The sequence below is a fragment of the Peromyscus maniculatus genome, chromosome 3, assembly GCF_049852395.1.
Source record: "Peromyscus maniculatus bairdii isolate BWxNUB_F1_BW_parent chromosome 3, HU_Pman_BW_mat_3.1, whole genome shotgun sequence".
NCBI classification, from domain to species: domain Eukaryota; kingdom Metazoa; phylum Chordata; class Mammalia; order Rodentia; family Cricetidae; genus Peromyscus; species Peromyscus maniculatus.
This window is the reverse complement of record NC_134854.1, coordinates 157,785,880-157,808,238: the sequence shown is the minus strand read 5'-3', so window position 1 is coordinate 157,808,238 and position 22,359 is coordinate 157,785,880. Positions and strand designations below refer to the sequence as shown.

The window sequence follows — 22,359 nt, the reverse complement described above, 5'->3', positions numbered from 1 at the left end:
CTACTACATTCTTTAATTAAGGCTGTCAGTTGGCAATATAATTTTAGAAAAAGTATATATACACTAAACTTTCTAGAGATGTCTAGACTAGATCTGCACTTTGTCTTTAATTTAGCAAAAAATATATTACAATTACATACACACTTGCACATGTATATATATACACACACATATATGTACACATAGAATACACACGTGTGTATATATGTGTTTATGTGTTGGATGTATGTGTATAGAAATACATATACATGTATTTGTATTTGCATTTCTAGAGAATCCAGGCATATGAGAAAGATCAATGGTTATATTCCAGTGACCTGTCTGAGTTGTGGTTTGCTGTTCTTTGTATAGAATGTGACTGGATAACCACCTAACTTCTCACAAATTCACCATAGTCATTGAAAAAACGCCATTGCCACAGCCACCTCTGTGGGTTCACATATAACATACAAAGAGACTTGTTAAAGAGCTTCCTAAGAACAGGGAATCCTGCAGCTAGCTACAGCACCCCCAGAGCAGGGCCCTGGTCAGCAGGTTGGAGCATTTAGCTAGGAAATGCCAAGTGTTTTGCCTGAGAGAACTGTGTTTAAGCTGCTAAATCTATAATGAAATGGTTCAGAAGTGCAAGTGAGTGACACGTCCAAGCCAAGTTTCCACACTGTGGTAGTTTCTTTCTTTCTTTCTTTTTTGTTTTTTCCACCACCGCCCGGCGTAGTTTCTTTTTTTTATGAATAGGATTTAACTTGCTTGTTCTGTACAACTTGGTCACGACTCTTCTCTTCTAGAAGCAGCCTGCGCCAACCTATTCTCTATCCTACAGGAAGCTGTATTTCCTCCTCTAACCCCAGCCTTTCCATTTGGGTCAGTTCCACACACTTAACCCATGCTTTAGTCCTGTGACACTTATTCAGCCTCTCCCATCTGTCTGCAGTCCCGGACCCCATTAGCAACTACACAGCATGGCTTAGGTGTTTGGTTAAAGCTGTTGACTAGCTAATCTGGTAGATTAATTGATGACATTCATTCATACTAAAATTTTGGTAGATTGCAAGAGAATTAAAGTTCTCAGGTCATCGAAATTCTAATGTCTTTAATCAGAAATGATAGAAACAATGATTTTTGCTCATAAAAAAACACGGCAGTTCCTAAAACATGCTGGCATGCTTGGTGAGAGCCATGGATGCCTGGGATGTAGCTTAGTGGCCTGCTAGCCTGTGCAAAGCTTCACCCTCAATCTCCAGCACAGTGGAACCAAGCAAACATAAGAGAGTCACAGTTAAGGGACAAAAGTGAGGACTGTCGTGGGGCCACTGGGGAGGAGAACTCTGATGAGAGCCGCGGCAGAGCAAGTCCTGGTTCAAGGGTTTTCCCGCTTTGACCTTCTTCTCTTTCTAAGGTACCAGCTAAAGATGGGCTCCCATGTCCAACCCCATTAAGCTGCTCTTCCTGGCTGCAGCTGTAGCAAGGCATTAATCTGAAAGTTGGATTTAACACTTCCAAACTTCCCTTTGTTACTAGGAAACGGGAGCATGCGTAGTGAAGGCAGAGCAGATTTGTGAGTGAGAAGAAGCAAAACCAGAAAGGAGAAGGGGGACAGACTGGGGAAGGCTGGCAGAGAGCTCGTATAGAGAAGGGCAGAGAACACTGGGAGGGGGGAGAGAGCGGCAGGAGCATTTAAAAGATGGGGCAGAAGGTGGCAGGGTGGGGTTGGGGTGGGGGTGGGGGTGGGGGGATGGGGGAGGGGGCTGCTTGAGGACCAGGGACAGGAATCCGGAATCACAGAGTCCAGCCAGAGCTTTCTTCTTGTTTCTGCCTGGGACTTGGAAGGAGACATCTCAGAGTGTCCCTTCCTTTTTGTTCTGTGACTCTGTTCCTGGATATCCTAGCTGGTCCCTCTATAGCTCACTTCAAAACCTACCAGCAGTTTTGGGCAATGAAACTAACTTTCCATCTCTGTCATAACCTTTCTCCAAATGATTGTCTCTTCCTGTTGAATGGCTTCTCTGCTGTGCCCCTTGGTGCCAGCACTGTGTACTGACTTTAGACAGACTCTAGAAAAATGGTCTTACTGTGCCCAAAATTAAAATCCACTCAAAGCTGAATAAAAATATTGTATCTTAATGTTTCTTTTGAAATATCTGACAAAATTCTACATGTTTTCTTTTTTCTTTTTTCTGTATCAGCAATAATGTCACAGGAACCCCGTTGCCTTTTTGAACTAATACACCAGTGTTCTGTCCTTGGTCAGAATAAAGACTGAATTCTATTTATAAAAAATGTTTTTTATATGTACTACAGAATTTTAATCAAGATAAACTCATAAACGTCTGGAATCAGCAGTGGATAATTTTCACTCACTGTATTCATAGTCTTATGACTTAACAGTTCAGGAGGTAAGAGCTCAGGCTAGCTAATTATCATTCCTATTTATCACAAAAGATTTCAGAGATGGTATTATCAGAATATTAATTTTAGTACCTACTAGAGTAAAAACCTCTCTTTGTGACAAATGTAGAATTTCAAAACATAAAATGACCAGAGGTTTTGTATACCTTTATATACATATGAGATAGTCATATATTTGACATGGCCTCTTGCCAGCTTTCTGTAGGTCCTAACAATCCATTCGTTGTGTGGTTTCCTATGGTGAGAATGGATGTTTTTCCTGGAGTGGATCCTGTGATAAGCATCTCTAGTGGTCACTCCATCCCCGTGTGTAAACAACACACTGTGCTTTTCCACACGTACCCACCTCTTCTGAGGCATCCCTTCTCTTTGGAAGCATGTGATCTTTTCGTCCTGTTAGCTCAACTTGACAGCCTTCAGCTCTCTGAGAATAGAATCTCATTCATGCGGTTGCCCAGACCATATTAGCCCAAGGGTACATATGCCTGTGGGAAGTTGTCTTGACTGTTTATGATGTAAGATGACCTAGAGCACTGTGGGTAGCACAGAGGGTCTCTGGGCAGGTGGTCCTGTACTGTCGAAGACAGCTACCTAAGCAAGCAGTGTTCCTCCATGTTTTCTGCCTCAAGTTCTTTTTTGTTTTGTTTTTGAGATGGGGTTCTCAATCCACAGCCCCGGCTGGCTGCCCTAGAACTCACAGAGAGCCAGCCACCTGCCTCTGCCTCCTGTGTGCTGGGATTAAAGGCATTGACACTACATCTGGCTCCTGACTGAGCTCTTGCCCTGGCTTCCCTCAGTGATGGACTGTAACCTGTAAGATGAAATAAAGCCTTTCTCTCCTAAGTTACGTGAGTCAGAGTGTTTTCTTACAGCAACAGAAGGGGAGCTAAAATAGGTTTTAATTTGGAAAGTGAAGATCATTATGGTGAAACTCTAAGCGTAGCAGGACTACAGACTTACTTAGTTAGTTTCCTCTTCTTTAAGCCATTTTTACTCCTGAAAATTGAAAAAAATACATTTATCAGGATAAAAAGTTGGTTAAAATGATTAAACTTTAAAGACCTTTAAAGTTTTTTAAGCAACCCCTTATTTATTTTTTATTAACTATTATAGCTCAGATTTGTTGCATTTGTCTTCCTTAGGTAAAATGATAACTATTTCTGATTCATTTTAAGACGCCACCAGGCTGTGAGACTACACCTGCATTTCATATTTCCCATTTGCTGAAAACTGCATCCTAGAGATAAAATTGCTGACTCCTGGTGGTTACCTTACTAGAATGTTTTATGAGCAATGGAAACATCCATTTCCTGGTTTCCAATGTCTGTAGACAAGAAAGAAAATGGGGGATAAAGAACAAATGCCCAGGGTTCTGAAGGTTGGAGTCTTAGTTACGGACTAAAATAGCCTTGCCTGTTATTTCCGAGGTGAACTGTCTGAGTGCTGTGGGAGTGTGACTTACACAATTCTGCATTCTTATGCTTCTAACATATATGAAGAAATAGACCTGCCACATGTTTCTTCTTAATTCATTAATAACCCATAAACTCAAGCACAGGAAGTGTTAATGTATGGTTTGGTTAATTACATTTACTTAGGATTATTTACAGTGATTGTTTTCATGCATCGGATAAAAGAATCAACTGTGTCACCTCACACTATGATAGCAGTTATTTGAAGTACTTTGTCATTGTATTATCATCTGTTCAAGTGGCATGTGTTATTAGCCTAATTGAGCTTATGAATGAAATGATAGTAAATATTGCTGTAATCAATATCACAGGTCTTTAAATATTTTAATGAAGGCATGCATGCTTTCAAAAATAAATGTCAATAGAAAATAATCAGTTATAAGTACAAGTACCTTTATGTACCAAATTATTTATTTGTACATTAAAACTATGATTTTGTGGATATCTCAGCTCCAGAAAGCCTTTAAAAGAATGAAGCAGTATTTTCTCCATGCTTTCATAGCATCTGGCAAGCAGCCATTTCTTCTGTGGTATGGAGTCATGTTATCCCACTTGCTAGACGATGTGCCTTTCAGGGCTGGGCACAGACAGTGGACACCATGGTGGGTTGTCAATGAATGCTTATCATGATGAGTTGAAGCAAAATATCTTAAGTTCATATTATCCTCACATTTTCACTTAGTAAGTCAGCTATGCAAATTACACATCTTGTATTCTTTTCTATTTAAATTACACATCTTGTATTCTTTTCTATTATATGCCGTTTTATATACAGCATGAAAGTAGAAATAGGGCTATCTGGGGAGCAGGGCAGGACTAGCAAGAAGGAAAGAAGGATGGTGGGTTGGATATAGAAGGCAAGCATGCTCAAAGCCCATGACATACTTGAGGAAAATGTTTGTATGAGGGCCAGGAGCTGGCTCAAACAGTAAAAGGTCTTGCTGACAAGCCCGAGAACCTTAGTCCAGCCCCTGGAACTCACGGAGAAAGGAGAGAACTGGCTTCTGAAAGCTGTCCTTTGATCTCCACATGTGCAATGTGGTGTGAGCCTGCAATCATAACACACACACACACACACACACACACACACACACACACACACACACCCCCCCCACAGGCACACACACAGAGCACACATATACCACACATGTACCACAGTGTATAATGAATGCATACCAGTAAAAGGAAAGATTATGAACTAATCTCAAACTGTCTAAAGAATAACACTAACTTGATCCTTGACTTCGGCTTGTGAGGTCCTGCAAAGTGAGGCTTGTAGACAGACAGGAGGTAGTCAGGTCAGGATTACAGGGAAGCATCCATAGTGGTACATGGAGTTTCCAGGTTTGGAAAGCTTTTATTTCTTCCAAGTGAAGATGGCTCTTGCTTCGTTCCTGCTTCTCCCCTGCTCCCCTGGCCTCATCTTTTCTGTCTTTTATTCTTAGACTTTATAAGAAATAAAACTCTTCCCTCAACATTTCAAAAGCACTGATGTTGGATGTAGTTGTATCACTTAGGATGCTGGAACCTAAAGAAAGCTGCACGGGTCCTCCTTTGGTTCAGCTCTCATGGTAGTAAGTTAATTTCAGGAATGCAACACAGCCAATTACGTCAGCAATTTGAGAAAGCAGAATGCCCGGGCAGGTGGCTGACAGCTCTGCTAGGATCAGGGAACCGAGAGTGAACAAAAATTCCTTTCCTATCCAAACAGACTACAAAAGGGATCTGAAACAAAGGGGTTTGTGCAAGAGAGAAATGCTGAAACATTCATGCTGAAGCAGTGAGCTGCTGGTACATGGCAGCTCAGGAGGAACTGGATTCATGGAGGACAGATACACACTTTTTCATTCTAACCCCGTTTGTCACTGAGGGAACTTTCAGTGTGATGTAAAATTCCACTGCGTATTTTGTATGATGCACTGTGGCCATGAGGGTCCGTCTGTATGATTTGTGGCCACTTGCAATGTTCTATTTAGAGTCTGCTGAATCTGGAGTGTCCCTGTATCTGAAGGCTGTGAAATATGCCAAGATTGACTGACGACAGGCCATAGCCACATGGAGAGCATCTTTCTACGCTTTTGAGTACTGTGCCGAGACAGAGAGAGAGAGAGAGAGAGAGAGAGAGAGAGAGAGAGAGAGAGAGAGAGAGAGAGAGACAGAGACAGAGACAGAGAGAGACAGAGACAATAAAGAGAAAGTTCAAAACCCCAGTGACAGAGAAATGAAAATGGATTCTTCCTGAGTTCCACAGAGCCACAGCAGCCTGTAAAATCCAACTACACTGCAGTCCATCCCTTAAAAGAATCCAAGGTTATAACAGAGACGTGGAATATGCAGTGATTAAAAATAACAAAGTAGCCGGGCGGTGGTGGCGCACGCCTTTAATCCCAGCACTTGGGAGGCAGAGGCAGGCGGATCTCTGTGAGTTCGAGGCCAGCCTGGACTACCAAGTGAGTTCCAGGAAAGGCGCAAAGCTACACAGAGAAACCCTGTCTTGAAAAACCAAAAAAAAAAAACAAAAACAAAAAAAAAAAACAAAAAAAAAAAAACAAAGTATAAAACCCTAGAGGTCCCCAGGTTTGTAAGTGCAGCTGTTCCACATGCTAAACAAACCCCACCATAAAATCTGAAAAAAGGCCTTTAGGTTTGTATACTACTCCAAACACAGCACTCAATGACCAATGACCTTGCATACATCTGAATACTGTAAATGAATGTCACCCTGTACCTAAAATGCCAACTGTTTAGAAGTTAGAGCCGAAGCGTGAATGTTTGAGCATGGCGTGCAGGTGGCTCTGGCAGAGAAAAGAAACAGCAGTGAATTTAATTCAGAGTAGGAGATGCTTTGAAAGAGAGTCGGCCTCCAAGACCACTGAAGTCAGGAATCCTCAGGGAGGCTAACTGACAGGGCACTAGTGCCAGACACCTACCACATGGTGGCAGATCTCATCAGACCTCGAGAAACTGTCTGATGGGCTCTCTGGATTTCCTCTCAAACTTCTAGAGGCCTCTGAGGGTGGTAGCAAATCAACAGAAACTCATCTCTTAAAGAAATCCATTGCTCCCGGAGGGAGTTGGAGAATGCTTTGGAAGTGTGTGGGGGTGTAGCTCTGCTGTTTGAGGCTGTTAACAGGTAGACGGCATATGAAGACAGATGCATTGGAGGGAGACTTAGCAAATGCAGGGAAGGACCTGCAGCTTGAGCAGTGGAGAACATGAGCTGTGTGTGTGTGTGTGTGTGTGTGTGTGTGTGTGTGTGTGTTTCTGATTGGGATGTCTGAAAGCTTTAGAATGTGACAACAGAGACTGGTCTCTTACCTTGAACTGTCTCTTCACACCTCGAGGCAACTATTTACAGCCTCAGATGTTCTTCTAAAAACAGTAGGGCATTTTGCCCCTCTTAACCAGGGTTTCACACTACTTGATCAATACTGTCCATAATGGACCTTGAAGGGGTTGGCCATCTGTTCCTCAGCAGGTCATTAAGAAAGACACACAGGTCATGACCATAGAAAATGGGAAGATCTGAGGGACTGAACTAGGCAAGGGACACAGCACTGCACACAGCCCTCTCTTGTTTTAACTAAACCTGTGGTGGACCCTCTAGTCACTGCCTGCATCCTAAGCACAGGTGGAATTCCTGAGGAGGATGAGGGGGGGTTCAGCTGAAAGGTAACGCAGGTTTTGAAGGTCAAGGTGGGACCACCATGTACTATTCATACCCGGAGATTATCTGATACTAAACACAGGACACTCTGAGTTTATGGTGAAGTCTGAACCCCAAAAGAAGCAACAGCCAAGAAAATGGTAGTGGATACTACTGCAGTGAGATATGGTTGACCTTGCTTCAAAGAATTTCCCTCGTTTTTTGTTTTGTTGTTGTTTTTGTTTTTTTATGTACAGACTCTGTAGGAATGATGCTCACTGAGGAAGTCTTTTTCAATGTTTCTTTCTTTGCAGCTCGATATCATAAATTACATCACCTGTATTCCTTTTGCCCTCAGAACACTAGAAGAATATTTGGCCAATGGCGTCTATGCATGAATAGTTGTTCAGATTCCCTGATCCTCCCCTCTCCCTCCCCCACCCTTCTCTGTCTCTCTGTCTCTCTGTCTGTCTCTGTCTCTGTCTCTGTCTCTGTCTCTGTCTCTGTCTCTCTCTCTCTCTCTCTCTCTCTCTCTCTCTCACACACACACACACACACACACCCACATACACAAACCACTATTCCACTCCTTGAGATATTTTTATTGCTTCCTTCCAAGTCTGCTTCACGTTGTCCACATTTCAGGTAGCTGTTTATTATTATTTACTATCTAAACAGCCGTGTGTTAGCTTAAAGAAAATGACTGTGTGTGTGTGTGTGTGTGTGTGTGTGTGTATGTGTGTATGTGTGTACGTGTGTGTTTGGGATTTTTCTCAGTTTCCTGAAAGACTATTTGTCTGATGGCTTAGGGGAGAAAATGATTTTGGATTCTTTGGTCGAAGAGTCAAGTTTATTATCACAATTATTACCATTATCATGATAGTGTAGCAAAAGCTAAGAAGGATGTGCTTCAAGCCTTGATTGCCTATGTGATTTAAATACTAATAAAACAGTAGGCCAAAGGAAGGTGCTTTTTCTGTTGAACTATGTGTACATGGGTTTACAACCAAGTCTACATACATGAATGCAGGTGCCTGAGGAGGGCACTGGGTCTCCTGGAGCTGGAGTTACAGGCGGCTGTGAGCTGCGCACTGTGGTTTCTGGGAATTGAACTTGGGTCCTCTGCAAGTGCAGCCTTAGCTGCTTAGCTGGGAGCCCAGAGTTCTGTTTTCCTGTCTCTAAAAGGACCATTCAATAGTTAGAGAGTTGAGGTTGTTATGAAAGCAAAGAGGTCTCCAGATGCAGAGTCTCCTTCCTTACCTCCTGCATTTACCTTCCCAGAAATAAAGAGTTTTCTCATGTGTGGGGATGAGAAGAAAAATGAGATTCAAAGATGGGGGGCCAACAGGCCAACTCCAAGAAGATACAAATGACAAGGAACACGGGACAGGAAAGCTTTGGAGAGAACCACAGGAGATTTAACTGGGAAGACACGGTAGGCATCTGGGGAACATTCACTGTCTCGATGCCTTTCCACTTGCTCATCATCCTAAGTGCTGAGAATCACATGAAATAACCAACAAGAAAAAAATGTCCTTTAACCCCATTTTATTTACTTTCTGAAAGTTAACTTTTAAAGACTTTGTGTTGGGTAAATAGTAAAACTGAAATCACTTACCAAGGGTTAATATAAAATGCCAAAAGATAATCAGTCCAAAGACATGAAGGCAGCAGGGTTAAGAAAGCAAAGACACTCCTACGCCTGTGAGCATTAATAAACAACAGATGCAAAGATGAAAACGTGGTAAGGGTTAGTAATTCAGCTGTGAACAGATATCAATAAGTTACCTGCCAGGGTCAACTCATATCACAGTTAAATATCATTCCCCTCTGTAGGCTTCCAATGGAGGGCTTAAAGGCTACGATATTGACCAAATCAACTTCTATTCACACAAGTCCTCATTGTAATCAGAGACAGCATCTTCAACTTATTTGGCATCAATTCCTCTGCTCTTAGGAGATTTCATTTTTCATTCGATTCACAGAGGCTCATTAGCTGGCTGGCGCATTATTCTCAGCCGTCACCCCTTCCAATCTAACCTGATTTAAGAAGCCAGGCAGCAGAACAGCAGCTCGTCTGAGTGGATATAGATAGTCAGGTCACTTAAGTGGGTTCTGGGGGTAGACCAGGCTTCCTTATCAAGCTGAACCACTTGATGTGACTTTCAATGGTATTTTCAATTTAAACCCTTATCCAGTGTCTTTTTTTTTTTTTTTTTTTTTTTTTTTTGAGACAGGGTTTCTTTGTTTAGCCCTGGCTGTCCTGGAACTCACTCTGTAGACCAGGCTGGCCTAAAACTCACAGAGATCTGCTTGCCTCTGCCTCCTGAATGCTGGGATTAAAGGTGTGTGCCACCACCATCCAGCCCTTATCCAATTTCTAAAGCTATTCCTTAAAGTACCAACTCCAATGCTACTTGGGTATCATTCATTCAATTTCAACACCTCATCCATGACCTGGATGGGTTTTTCATTGGTTCTCATCAGAGTGGAAGTAAAACATTGCATTTTGATTCTAATTGAGGTAAAATGTCTGATTCAAATCTGATTGCAGGTATTCCAACAGCACTGAAGACATTCATGTGGACTGGAAAATATCCTTAGATGCATCTATAGTGTGAAAGCTGTCATCTTGTCACTTTAGTTAGAACAAATCCCTGCTGAGATGGCTAATCTCACTCCCTCGGAATATGCTCCTGCTGGTGAAATGAAGTTTGCAGGAGAATTTACTTAATTTTATAGAAATATCCTGAAGGGAATTCTTTTCTTTGCTTTTAGTTTCCCCAGAGCGGTCTATAAATCTTACAAATTGTGACTGACTATGAAGCTCATTAATACATGGCTTTCTTGGGCCATGGAAACAATTGGGACAATTTCTAGATGGGCCTCATAGCAGTGCTTTGGGGACCCGGTCCTTTAAAGGGAAGAAACGGGAGTTGGTGAGTCTCTTAATCTTGAGAAGAGTTCTAACACAGTACAACAAACCTTCTCATGTGTCTGAAATTGTCAGCATCAAGGACTTATAAATTCTCTTTCTTCATAACTGGATTGATCATATTTTAATAGAAAACTCTCTTCATGTTAAAAATGTAAAATGACCCAAAGAGCAGTCCTGTCAAACAGAATCTCATTTCAATCCTGTTTTCAACTAGAGTGAGCATCATCCACACTGAGAGAGGAAGATTTCACGTTTTAAATAAGTTTTTTTTCCCTATTGATTCTGTAGGGTGAAATTTCTGGTCTCTCAGGTCTGTTCTTTACTATTAGCCTCTTTGGGGAAAGTGGGTTCATTTAAACACTTCTCTGGTAGCCTGTAAACTACATGCCCTAATTGCATGGAAAACGTTTACTTAATTGGTGATTTTCTTGGATATCATGAACTGAATGCTAGGCTGGACAGTATTGCTATTTATTACACACTGTAGTTTGGTATAATGGCAATCAAAATTATCTCTCAACATTATTCTAATTCCCCAAATGTCTCTTCCCTCTAGGATCTTACTTCCTGATTGGAAATGACAAGAGGCTTGTACAAATTTTTAGTTTGCCTGTGTCTTTGATTCAAGAGGTGAGAGCTTTGGGCTGTACATCTTTACTTCATTTTTGAATGGAAGTGTTGGTTCCCATCACCAGGCACTCAGCCACATTGCTTTATTTAAGTCTCCCCCTGGGCTGTTGTACTGGAACCCTTCCTCAGCACAGCTTTGGACCATTTGCATGACTTCATGGTCTCTTTTTCCTCTACTTAAGAATTGTATTCCATTTCTAGAAATCATTTTGACTCATGATGATCTAGTCATTGATTGCCCACTGAAATAAAGGAAGGACAACCAGAAAAAATATTGTCTATGCTTTAAAGACAATAAAATCAAATTTGGCGCATGTGCTGGCCAGCTAAACCAGCTGGAGACATGTCCCAGATTAATACTCACCAACTGTAGGGAAGTTTCCCTTCCCTCTCCAAGGACGCAAAATTGACGAATGTGCCAGCTCCGCACTCCCTGTTTGAAAGAGGCAAAACCAAGGTTACTTCTTGATGGAGCGCTCTGCCTGACAAGAAGGTCATGAGAGCCTTTGTCCAGCTTATCATGACAGCATTTTTTTTTTTAAAAAAAAGATAATGTAAGTTTTGTATGATTCTCTTTCCCATACAATACCAAAAAACAAAGAAAGATAAAACACAAAAACAGCCCCGTGAAGTGCAGCAAATCAAACTCTTTGAGTTGAAACAGAGTCTGCTCACAATCCTTTTCAAAAGGTGTTCATGGCCCTAGAATACATCTGCACCTCCATTGCTGCCCCTCTGCATTGCACTTGTGCATGGCTGTTTATTGCATTCTTCCTCAGAACTGGATATTACAGCATGCTACTGCCATGTTGTCTACTAAATTCAGATCACGGTCACCCCATCTCTTCCCAGGATATGAAGTCTGGTGGCTTCTGGGCCACCAATCTTTAGTTTTCTTTTCCAGTGTTTCTGAAAATCTCTCTCTCTCTCTCTCTCTCTCTCTCTCTCTCTCTCTCTCTCTCTCTCTCTCTCTCTCTCTCTCCCTCTCTCTCTGTTTCTCTTTGTATCTCTGTGTGTGTGACATGCATGTGTGCGTACAAGGCACAGGACCCTGCGCACATGCAGATTTAGACCAGAAGAGGACAGAGAACTTAGAGAGTCCCGTTCTATCACTCCCTATATCACTCCCTTCAGGAACGGTCTCTCACTAACCCTGGAGCTAGGCTGGCTCCCAGACAGGCCTAGGAGTCCTCTTCTTTGCTCTCCACCTGGCTTTTTATGTGGATTTGGACTCAGGTCCTCAGGTTTGTGAATCAAGCACTCTGACCCACCAAGTCATCCCTCCAGCCCCTCCTGGAAACGTTCCCACCCAGCTGTCCCACAGCGTCATCCGACACCCTCCTCCCCTATGTATGGTTATTCTCTGATTTTCCCAACTCTATTGCTTTCTTTTTTTTTCTTCTGCCATAATTCAATTTTATTTTTTTTATTTTTTCATTTTTTTATTAAGAAATTTTCTACTCACTCCACATACTATCCACAGATTCTCCCTCCTCCCTCCTCCCACCCCCTAGCCCTCTTTCCCAAGCCACCCCGCATCCCCACATCCCCCAAATCGAGGTCTCCCCTGGGGATTGGTACAGTGGGAAGGGGCTTGGACCTGCCTAGGCTCAGTGTGCTCAACTCTATTGCTTTCTTACATTTCTCTCTTCCGCCAACATTGTCCCTAGACAGCCGGATCTCAGAACGGGCTGCCTCCTCCACACCTGTGTCTACAGTTAACTCAGACTCCTCCCTCCCCAAAGTGGAATCTCGATGTTCCCTGACTGACATGTGCACACCTGCAGTCCTCACTGGTCTCTCTCTGGCGGCAGCCCCATCCTTTCTGTTGTTAGGGCCAAACCTCTGTAGTTATCCTTTATGCATTCCCCTTATTATTCAGTTTCTTAGCCAATCCCATGATCTCTGTTTTCAGGGAATGTCCTGAATCCGGCCATTTCTCTCCTTTGTTGCTAACACTCAGGGTTAGAAACCACCATGTCTTTTTCCTAGAGCAGTGGCTCTCAACCTTCCTAATGCTGTGACCCTTTAATACAGCTCTTCATATTGTGGTGACCCCACAATTATTATTTCATTGCTACTTCATAACTGTAGTTTTGCTACTGTTACAAATAAATATCTAATATGCAGGATATCTGATCTATGACCCCAGTGAAAAGGTTGGTTGATCCCCCAAAAGGATTGCAACCCGCAGGTTGAGAACCACTGTCCTAGACTGTGATAACACCTCCTCCAGCTCATGTGCCCTCTCTTCGTCACCCTAATATAGCCTGTTTTATACATAAACCAAAATGAACGTGTCAAAACCCATCGGATCTCAGTCTGCTCTAGACTCTGCCGTCACTGTTCATTTCACCCAGAGTGGGAGCCGAGGGCCCTGCAATGGCCCTGCAACCAACTTCCTCTCTGGTCGGGCATCACCTGCCACTCTTCCCTGCACCTCCTCTGCTTGAACTGTCCTGGCATCTCAGCCAGTCTTTGAGTACATTAGCCATGACTTTGAGCCTCTACACCAGGTGTTCTTTACACTGGACATTCTTTCCACAGATGATGTACGGCCATCCTCACCATGCCTCCCAAGCCTTTGTTTTAAATGGTTACTCTTCACCAACCTTTTGGGATCTCTGTCTGTATTCTGGCACTGCTGATCTCCATAATTTTTTTCTTATGACCTTCTAACACACTATGAAGTTGTAGTTTTGTCTTTAGTGTATATTATCTGTCTCCCCCATTGTAAGGCAGACTCTATCAAGTGCTACCAAGGTCCAGTACAGCCAGACACTCAGTATTCAGGGCAGTTGCTACATAGCAGGCATCTATTTGAATTTGCTAAGCTAACAATTTTTATAAAGTTTTGGTGACCTGCACAAGTTCACAGTTTCTAAGTCTAGACCTTGCTTAAGGAGTGCAATGTTATAGTTTTCCCTGTAGCCCCACAATGTACAAGTCCCCCAGCATCCTAAGAGTTATTGCAATACCAACCTTCATAAGCTGGTGGCCATATTGACAATTGACCACTGTCATCTATCATGACCTCCATTTTTATCCTTGTACTTAGTTTGAGTCAGTTTATGTGTTTAAAAAGATCTATTCCTATACATGTTGCTAGCTAGGCTGTAAACTCCCATTGGACTTGATTCTCTCTCTCTCTCTCTCTCTCTCTCTCTCTCTCTCTCTCTCTCTCTCTCTCTCTCTCTCTCTCTCTCCTCTCCCTCTCCTTCCTTTCTTTGTGTAGACAGAATCTCACTATGTATTCCTGATTGGCCTGGAACTCACTATGTAGACAAGATTAACTTCAAAATTCACAGAGATCCACTGTCTCTGCCTCCAGAGGGCTGGGATTAAAGGTGCATGCTACTACCCCTAACTTATTTTTAATATACCATATAAGTGATTGCTTAAGTCATGATGGGAGCGCAAACTTTAAAAGACATTGGTTTGTAATCCAGCTGGTCAACAGTGTACAGTAAACATTTGAACCAAATTTCTCAAAAGCAGTTGTTACCAAATGAGCAGCCATGTCTTCAGGGAGCTGATAGATTAGTCCAGCAATGTGAAGAAAGTAGTGGAAAATGTGTCCAAAGAAGAGGACTTGGTGCTTATCCTAGTGGTAGAGTGCTTGCCTAGAATGCACAAGGCCCTGGCTTCCTTCTACATCACACACACACACACACACACACACACACACACACACACACACACACACACACATACACACACACACACACTTATGCTTACACACACACACACACACACACAAACACACACACATACACACACACACTTATGCTTATGCACACAGAGACAAACAGCCACACTTTTCTTATTACATCATCATCACACACACAGAGAAATGAACAACCACACTTTCCTTACTACATCTCTTAGACACACACACACACACACACACACACACACACACACAGAAATGAACAAGCACACTTTCCTTACCTAGCCATCTGCAGATGCTTCTTCCTGAGAATGACAAGGGTCACTAGTAGCAGTCCAATTAACAGTGTGCTGAGGATGGCCAGCACCGAGATCACCACCACGTTAGGGTTCATCTCTGTAACTGAAGAGAAAAGCCGCATGTTGCTATGGGTTACAGGACACGGAGGCTGACAGCCATTCCTAGACTCTCATCTACCCTTAGAAACGTTGAGATTATGAAGAAGATGATGAAAGCAACAAGCATGTTTGTCTAAGGCAGCCAGTGCCTTGTCTTCAGTAGAGCTCTGGGGCTGACAGATGGTCCTCAGGTATGTGGAGAAACTGAGTCTGTGGCCTAGGTCCCCGGCATACAGGATGCTCTTACAAAGAAAAGCTGCAAGTGTGAAAGGTATCAATGCAACTATTTGAAAATTAAAAATCATTACCATGCATTATCACTGTTTAACATTTTCGAAAACTTCGAATGGTGGCGGGTTCTTATTTTAAAGTCAGGAAGCACAGCTGTATAGATAAGAGCACGGCATTAGTGAGCTGCCATCTGTGGCGGCATTTTACACGTCACCAGAAGCAGGCATTCTGACTATCTGTAGCCATATGCTCAGAGGTTTCCCGTCTGCACAGACGCAGAGATTAAATCTATTAATAAATTGGAGAGTCCTTAAGAGTGGGGTTGCTCTCATGTACTTTCTCTGATGAATGGTCTGCTCATCACATATGAACAGGATACCAGAGGCAGGGAAACAGGTTCCATGTCTTTATAAAAGTCTCCATGGTGAGCCAGGGAAATACACGTCCTCCTTTGCAGGTCAGGAACAACAGAACTGATGGGCATGGTGGCACATCCTGTAGCCCGGGACTTGGGAGGCTGAGGCAGGGGGGTTAAAGGTTTGGGGGCAGTTTGGACTATATGGTGAGTTTGAGACCAGCCTGAGCTGCATGATAATCATCTCAAAACCCCACAGAACCAATCCTCAATGACTTCAGTACTTGCCACCTCTGCGTGGGTTTGTGGCCGAGTGCTGAGAAGAGAGAAGAGCAGGCTAGTCCACTCTCTTTGGAAGTTTATTTCCCCCAAGCTTATTTGGTTTCACTTGTAAGTAAACCGGACAGAAAATTTCACCTGTTGCTCTAGGTTCCCAGGGAAAGGACAAGAATGAATAGACATTAAAGTATATTTTTAGTGTCACAGAAGCCAGGTACGGTGGCGTATGGCTGTAATTCCAGCTTTTGAAGGAAGGAATGAAGCAGGGAGATTCTTATGAGTTCCAGGCCAGCTAGGACTATGTAGTGAGAGCATGTATCAACTTTACTCTTCACAAAGCAAAACAAACGAACAACTCAAGCAAAATCCAGGAGAAAAAGTGCTATGAGATGTGAGATGAAAGACCATTAAAACACTGCCCATGTCTGCGTTCATCTCTTCTTCTTATAAATAAGAAGTAAATCGCAAAGACTCAGAAACAAAACAAAGCAAAAGCCCATGCTACTCACCCCTGCAGTCAGCACTAAATGCTCGGCTAGTGTGACAGATGCAAGAGTGAACCCATGAAAGGGTCAGTGTGCTCGTATGCACGGCTGTCCTCACAGGCATTTTCACTGATGGTCTGTCGCTCTGCTGTGAACAGTGCACATGCAGGAAAGCAGCAAGGAGGCCAGCGCTGTCCCAGGCCCTGGGCTCATCACTAATTTCCCGTTAGCATGGCTGAAGTAGCAGCGTTCACTTTGAGTTTAAGTAGGAGTTGGAACTAACTACTCTTGGACCAGGGCCAGCAAAGGACCAGTACAGAGGAGCGTGAGTTGGTCAGGAATGTGTGTACCGCTCTTATTGATTCCAAGGATGGTGGCCTTGGTGATTCCGCTAGCCTTTTTACAGCGTACGTTAGGGCTTTCTGTATTTTTACTTGCAATTTTCAAAATAACCTAAAATGGAACTGGAAAGATGGTTCAGCAGGTAAAAGCACTGGCTGCTTTTGCAGAGCACATGGATTTGATTCCCAGCACCCACATGTTGGCTCACAACCACCTCTATCTCTAGTTCCAGGGGATCTGACACCCTCTTCTGACCTCTGGGGGCACCAGGTGGGTACATGGTACAGGCAAAGCAATTATACTTATTAATATAAAAATAGAAAGAACCCAAATAACCAAAATCTAAAATCCATATACTGTTATTCTATATTTATATATTGAAAAAAGATTTCAAGACAACATACATCTTTTTCTAAGTCACATGTTCTAGTCAAATGCACTTTGGGGTTGGAGTCAAGGGCTCCCTGAACCCTTGGGATGTTTTCAGTGGAAGACTGGTTCCATCAAAAGACAGACTATGTATATTTAAAACGAAACATTAAAGAACATATAGAAACATCCAAAGAGCAGATTGCCTTGTTCTGTGCAATTACCCATTGTGGAGACAGCTATGAATGTCGGAACACTGGGACTGTTGTGGCTGAAGCTGGTCACGCTACAGTTGTAGGCAGTGGCCGGAAGGAGGCTGGAGATGGTCACAACGTGGGAGGAAACAGCTATCGGCTCCTGGAGGTGGAGAAAATCAAATTCATTTCGTGCCATCCTTATTTATTTTGTCTTTAAAACTAGTTTTTCGTACCAAGAAGGTTGTATGTAGAGCAAAGCAATTAAAAGATGGAAAAGGTCAATTGCTGTGGGATGGTCTGTATATCAAATTGTTCTGATTGGTTATTAATAAAACACTGATTGGCCAGTGGCCAGGCAGGAAGTATAGGTAGGACAAGGAGAGAGGAGAATTCTGGGAAGCAGAAGGCTGAGAGAGGGAGACACTGCCAGCTGCCGCCATGACCAGCAGCATGTGAAGACGCTGGTAAACCACCAGCCACGTGGCAAGGTATAGATTTATGGAAATGGATTAATTTAAGCTATAAGAACAGTTAGCAAGAAGCCTGCCACGGCCATACAGTTTGTAAGCAATATAAGTGTCTGCGTTTACTTGTTTGGGTCTGAGCGGTTGTGGGACTGGCGAGTGACAAAGATTTGTCCTGACTGTGGGCAAGGCAGGAAAACTCTAGCTACAGTCAATAGTGAAAAATCTTTCCTTCTTCCTCTAATCCCTGCCACGCCATTCTGTTCCATGGAAGCAGCCAACATTACTGGGCGTTTCCTTCCTTGTACATATTTGATGGAGGTGTGAATGCAGAGATCATGTAGACAATCATGAACGATGATGATATAGTTCACACACTACTCTGCTGGTTTTCACTTCAATTATCAGTATCTTTTGGCATTCTTACTATAAGTTTGTATTAAGCTGTTTTATCCTTTTTTAAATGACAAAAAGTTTAAAAACTATGTATATGTATGTATATATGAATGTTTGTCTGTATATATGGGCACCACATGCATTTAGTGCCTGTGCAGACCAGAAGAGGGCACCATATCCCTTGAAACTGGATTTTCTGACAGTTGTGAACCACTGTGTAGGTTCTGGGAACCAAACCTCAGTTCTCTGCAAGAACAGCAGTTGTTCTTAACCCCAGAGCCATCCTTTCAGCTCTTATTTTATCATTTTTTAAGGAGTACACACAAGTCAGCCTCCTATTGATGAAGGTTCAATTGGTTTGTTGATTTCTTTGCTATTGTAAACAGTACTAAGTAATACAGCATCTTGCAAACATAGAAACATATGTATAGTGTTTTCATGTATGTGTGATGGTTAACATTGATCATGAGCTTGACAGACCCTGGAATCACCTATGAGATGAGGGATTGTTTAGATCAAGTCAGCCTCTGAGCACAGTGTAGATGTAACCAACAGTCTTATTAAATAAGAAACACAGAGCCAATGTAAAGAAGAAAGTCAAGAGGTCAGAGATCAGAGCTAAAACCTTACCCTTCCTCCTGCGGCAGTCCTACCTCTCCGAAAGAGACCTACTTCCTGTGTGTTTGTCTTGATATTCTTTCTTTTCTGCCTTCTCATTGGTTGTAAACCCAAACACATGACTGTCTCATCACTGCCTGTCTGTACAGACCTTCAGGTCTTCTATGGTATTGAGATTAAAGGCGTGTGTCTCCAATGCTGGCTGTATCCTTGACCACACAGAGATCTACCTAGCTCTGTCTACCAAGTGCTGGGATTAAAGGCGTGCGCCACCACTGCCTGGCCGTGTCTAGTAGTTTTATTTTGCAATTTTTATCATGAAGGAGGTTATCAATTTTTCATATGTTGAGGAATCCTTTGTTCTTGGCTTCCCATGTGTTTGCTTAGGGGTGTTGCTCTTTATCCTTTTCCTTGTAGTGGCTCTCTCTATATTAAGAACCTAACCTGTTAGTCTGTGTTCTTCTTTTTAATCACACCCACCCAAAGCATGGTGATAGACGGTGCTCAGAAGCAGAAGGATCTCACTTTTAAGAAGAGTAAATGGCTCATTTGGTGGCTCCATGGCCAGGCAGTGACACTCATACTGCACAATAGAAAAATAAACCAGCCCGACACTCTTTCTCTAAAGAAGATCCCCAAACACTCCAGGCTAACAAGATGGCGGCCGGCAGCACTGATTTCCCATCCTACCCATCACCTTGTCCAGAAAAGAATTGCAGCAAGGAAAGAAAGACTGGCTGACAGGACTGAATTGCCCCAGGTAGCTGACTAACCATTGTGTTGCTAATGGAAGACATCACTATAGTTACAGAGGAGAAAATCCATCTGTGGCAGGACAGTTATTTTCCAAAAGGTTCTTAGGACAGAGACAGGGCTCAGCTTCTCAGCACAGATCAAAAGAGAGAAATTTGTAAATGTGTCTATCAAAGGGGCAGGGGAATCAAAGCCCATTATCTCAGCAATCAGTGGGAAAAGGTCTGCTCTCTCAGCCTTCCCGTCCTTCCTTCTCAGGCACAAGGCCTTCACTTATTGAGAGAGCATCAATTATTCATGCTGGAAGAATTACTCTACCCCCTACAGTGTATGAACTCCCTCACTAACCTGCCCTTTCCACCTCTGGCTATAAAGCCTGCCTGCCTTCCCTCCCTCCCTCCCTCCTTTCCTTTCTTTCCTTCTCTTTTATTTTACTTTTCTGACTCAGTTACTCTCATAGCTGAGTGTCCACTTCTCCCACCCTTCATCATGACCTGGAGGACAAGGTAGTTTATTGTTTCTGCTGTTTATGACCCCAAAGCTTTAACAATAACCATGTCTCAGATTTTTGTCTTTTAAATTATTTCGCCAATATGACTCTTTGCTGGGGAACTTATATTTCACTTATTTCTCTACTTGCACAATACCTGAAATGATGTCTTTTATTTGTAGTGTCTTTTTAAGTGTAAAATAAATTTAAAAATTAATAAAACAATTTACAAATGATTAAAAGAAAAAATTCAAGACAAGTATTGATTCTACTTTTTGTGTTCTCTAGAATACCTTTCAAAAACTGAGCAACTAGCACCTATTAAAGTATACTTTAGATGTCAAGGTCCTCATAAATATGCTGCATAAATACTGTCAACTGCTATCTACAAAGCCCAAATGAATAAGCAGACAGCTTTCACTTCTTGTAATTCCATGAAACAATGTTTTCAGTTTGCTTCATTAGCCCTAACCAAAAGTAACCCAGAAGGAAAGTCGAGGCAATCAGTACCTGGAGTTTGGCATCATGGCTAGAGCCGAGCTGTTGACAGAGAACTTCGAAGAAGTCAGCAATGCCCTCCTCGACCCACAGCAGGGTCACCGATGTCTGTGTTTTGTTCACTGCAAAGAGTGATTTCGGAGGGGCTGGTTCTGAAGGAAAAGCAAAGTTTTAAACAATGAAATGATATGTATGTCTTCATTTAGTAGTAAATTGGTGGGACGTCCAGAGAACTCACAGGTAGGCAAATAAGAGCCGTGTTTTATACTACTTTTGAATAATATGCCCCTCCATAAAGCCTGTCGTCTCCATCCAAAGGCAGAATGTGTGCTGTCCTTCCCTGCTTGTGTTCTCAACTTCTCCTTTTGGACACTTCTGTTTTCTACTTCAGCTTTATAACCGGAGACTATTAATAGTTTCTCTGTCATTCATCCTGGAGTTAGCGTTGTCCTGACAACACATAACTTCTTGGATGAGACACAGGAAAAAAAAAAGATGAAGAAGAAGAACAGAAAGATGGGGAGGGGGCTCTCACTCCTAATGGGATGATGAAGCTTGGACCTTAGCCTCAACCTGTTTTCCTTTCTTTGGATGTTCCTTTTAGGTCAGAAGACTGGATTCTTGAAACTTTAGTTAAAATTAAGAGAGATAAAACTGAAAAGATAACATGATTTTTTTTAAAAGGATGATGGAAGAGAACCAGATTCTCAATAACATGTTAGAGATAAAAAATTTTATCATAGCCAGGCAGTGGTGGCACACACCTTTAATCCCAGCACTCAGAAGGCAAAGACAGATGAATCTCTGAGTTCAAGGCCAGCCTGGGCTACAGAGTGAGTTCCAGGAAAGCCTCCAAAGCTACATACAGAAACCTTATCTCAAAAAAAATTATCATAGGCTTTTTATCTTGATCAATAAATTAATTCATAGTCAAGGGCCCCACACTGTGCTATCTGGTCCACTTTCTGTTCCTTTCTAGTTGAGTCACAGGCTTAGTTGGCCTGGTCCTCTGTTCTGGTAAGTTTTCTACATTCCTATCTTCCTCTTCTGGATTCTTCATCTCTACTCATGCCACTGTGTTGTGATGCTGTGTGGTGATGCTGTGTGGTGGATGCTGTGTGGTGATGCTGTGTGGTGGATGCTGTGTGGTGATGCTGTGTTATGATGCTGTGTTGTGATGCTGTATTGTCATGCTGGTTGTGATGCTGTGTTATGATGCTGTGTGGTGATGCTGTGTTGTGATGCTGTGTGGTGGATGCTGTGTGGTGAGGCTGTGCTGTGATGCTGTGTGGTGATGCTGTGTTGTGATGCTGTGTGGTGATGCTGTGTTGTGATGCTGTGTTGTGATGCTGTGTTGTGATGCTGGTTGTGATGCCGTGTTGTGATGGTGTGTGGTGGATGCTGTGTTGTGATGCTGTATTGTCATGCTGGTTGTGATGCTGTGTGGTCATGCTGTGGTCATCCCTTCTAGATCGTCCAGTATATAAACTGTTGAGTTCCACTCCTGTTCTGAAGCCGGGTCCTTATTATCTGCTGGCAGATACCCTTGACAACCCTTGCTTGGACATACTGTATCTTCCCCCTCTGGGTAGAGCTGGCAGTGTGCTCTCCCATCTGCACCCCATGTCAGAGAGCCAGATCTCTGCTGCAGATCTTCCACAGTTGTTAATTGGATTTCTTTATAATTTCTGCCCCACTCTCCTGAATCTGGTCCCTAGTCCT

At 42.7% G+C, this 22,359-nt stretch overlaps 1 protein-coding gene across 5 annotated transcripts in view; it reads right to left on the bottom strand.

Annotated features, from left to right (window-relative positions):
* The window catches only part of Ptpro (protein tyrosine phosphatase receptor type O), a 211,010-nt gene that overhangs the window by 29,896 nt on the left and 158,755 nt on the right, over window positions 1-22,359 (bottom strand). The window contains exons 1-7 of one of the 5 annotated variants that reach the window (XM_076568118.1): window positions 20,876-21,006; window positions 20,650-20,789; window positions 17,446-17,578; window positions 15,044-15,164; window positions 11,457-11,525; window positions 9,143-9,226; window positions 3,367-3,402 (exon numbers count right to left, since the gene is read on the bottom strand). In XM_076568118.1, the coding sequence (XP_076424233.1) occupies window positions 3,367-3,402; window positions 9,143-9,226; window positions 11,457-11,525; window positions 15,044-15,164; window positions 17,446-17,449 (314 nt within the window). In that variant the 5' untranslated portion in view covers window positions 17,450-17,578; window positions 20,650-20,789; window positions 20,876-21,006. Of the gene's footprint in view, window positions 1-3,366; window positions 3,403-9,142; window positions 9,227-11,456; window positions 11,526-15,043; window positions 15,165-17,445; window positions 17,585-20,649; window positions 20,790-20,875; window positions 21,027-22,359 lie in introns of those variants that run through there. The other 4 variants (XM_015995417.3, XM_076568116.1, XM_076568119.1 and 1 more) reach the window with 4 other exon arrangements.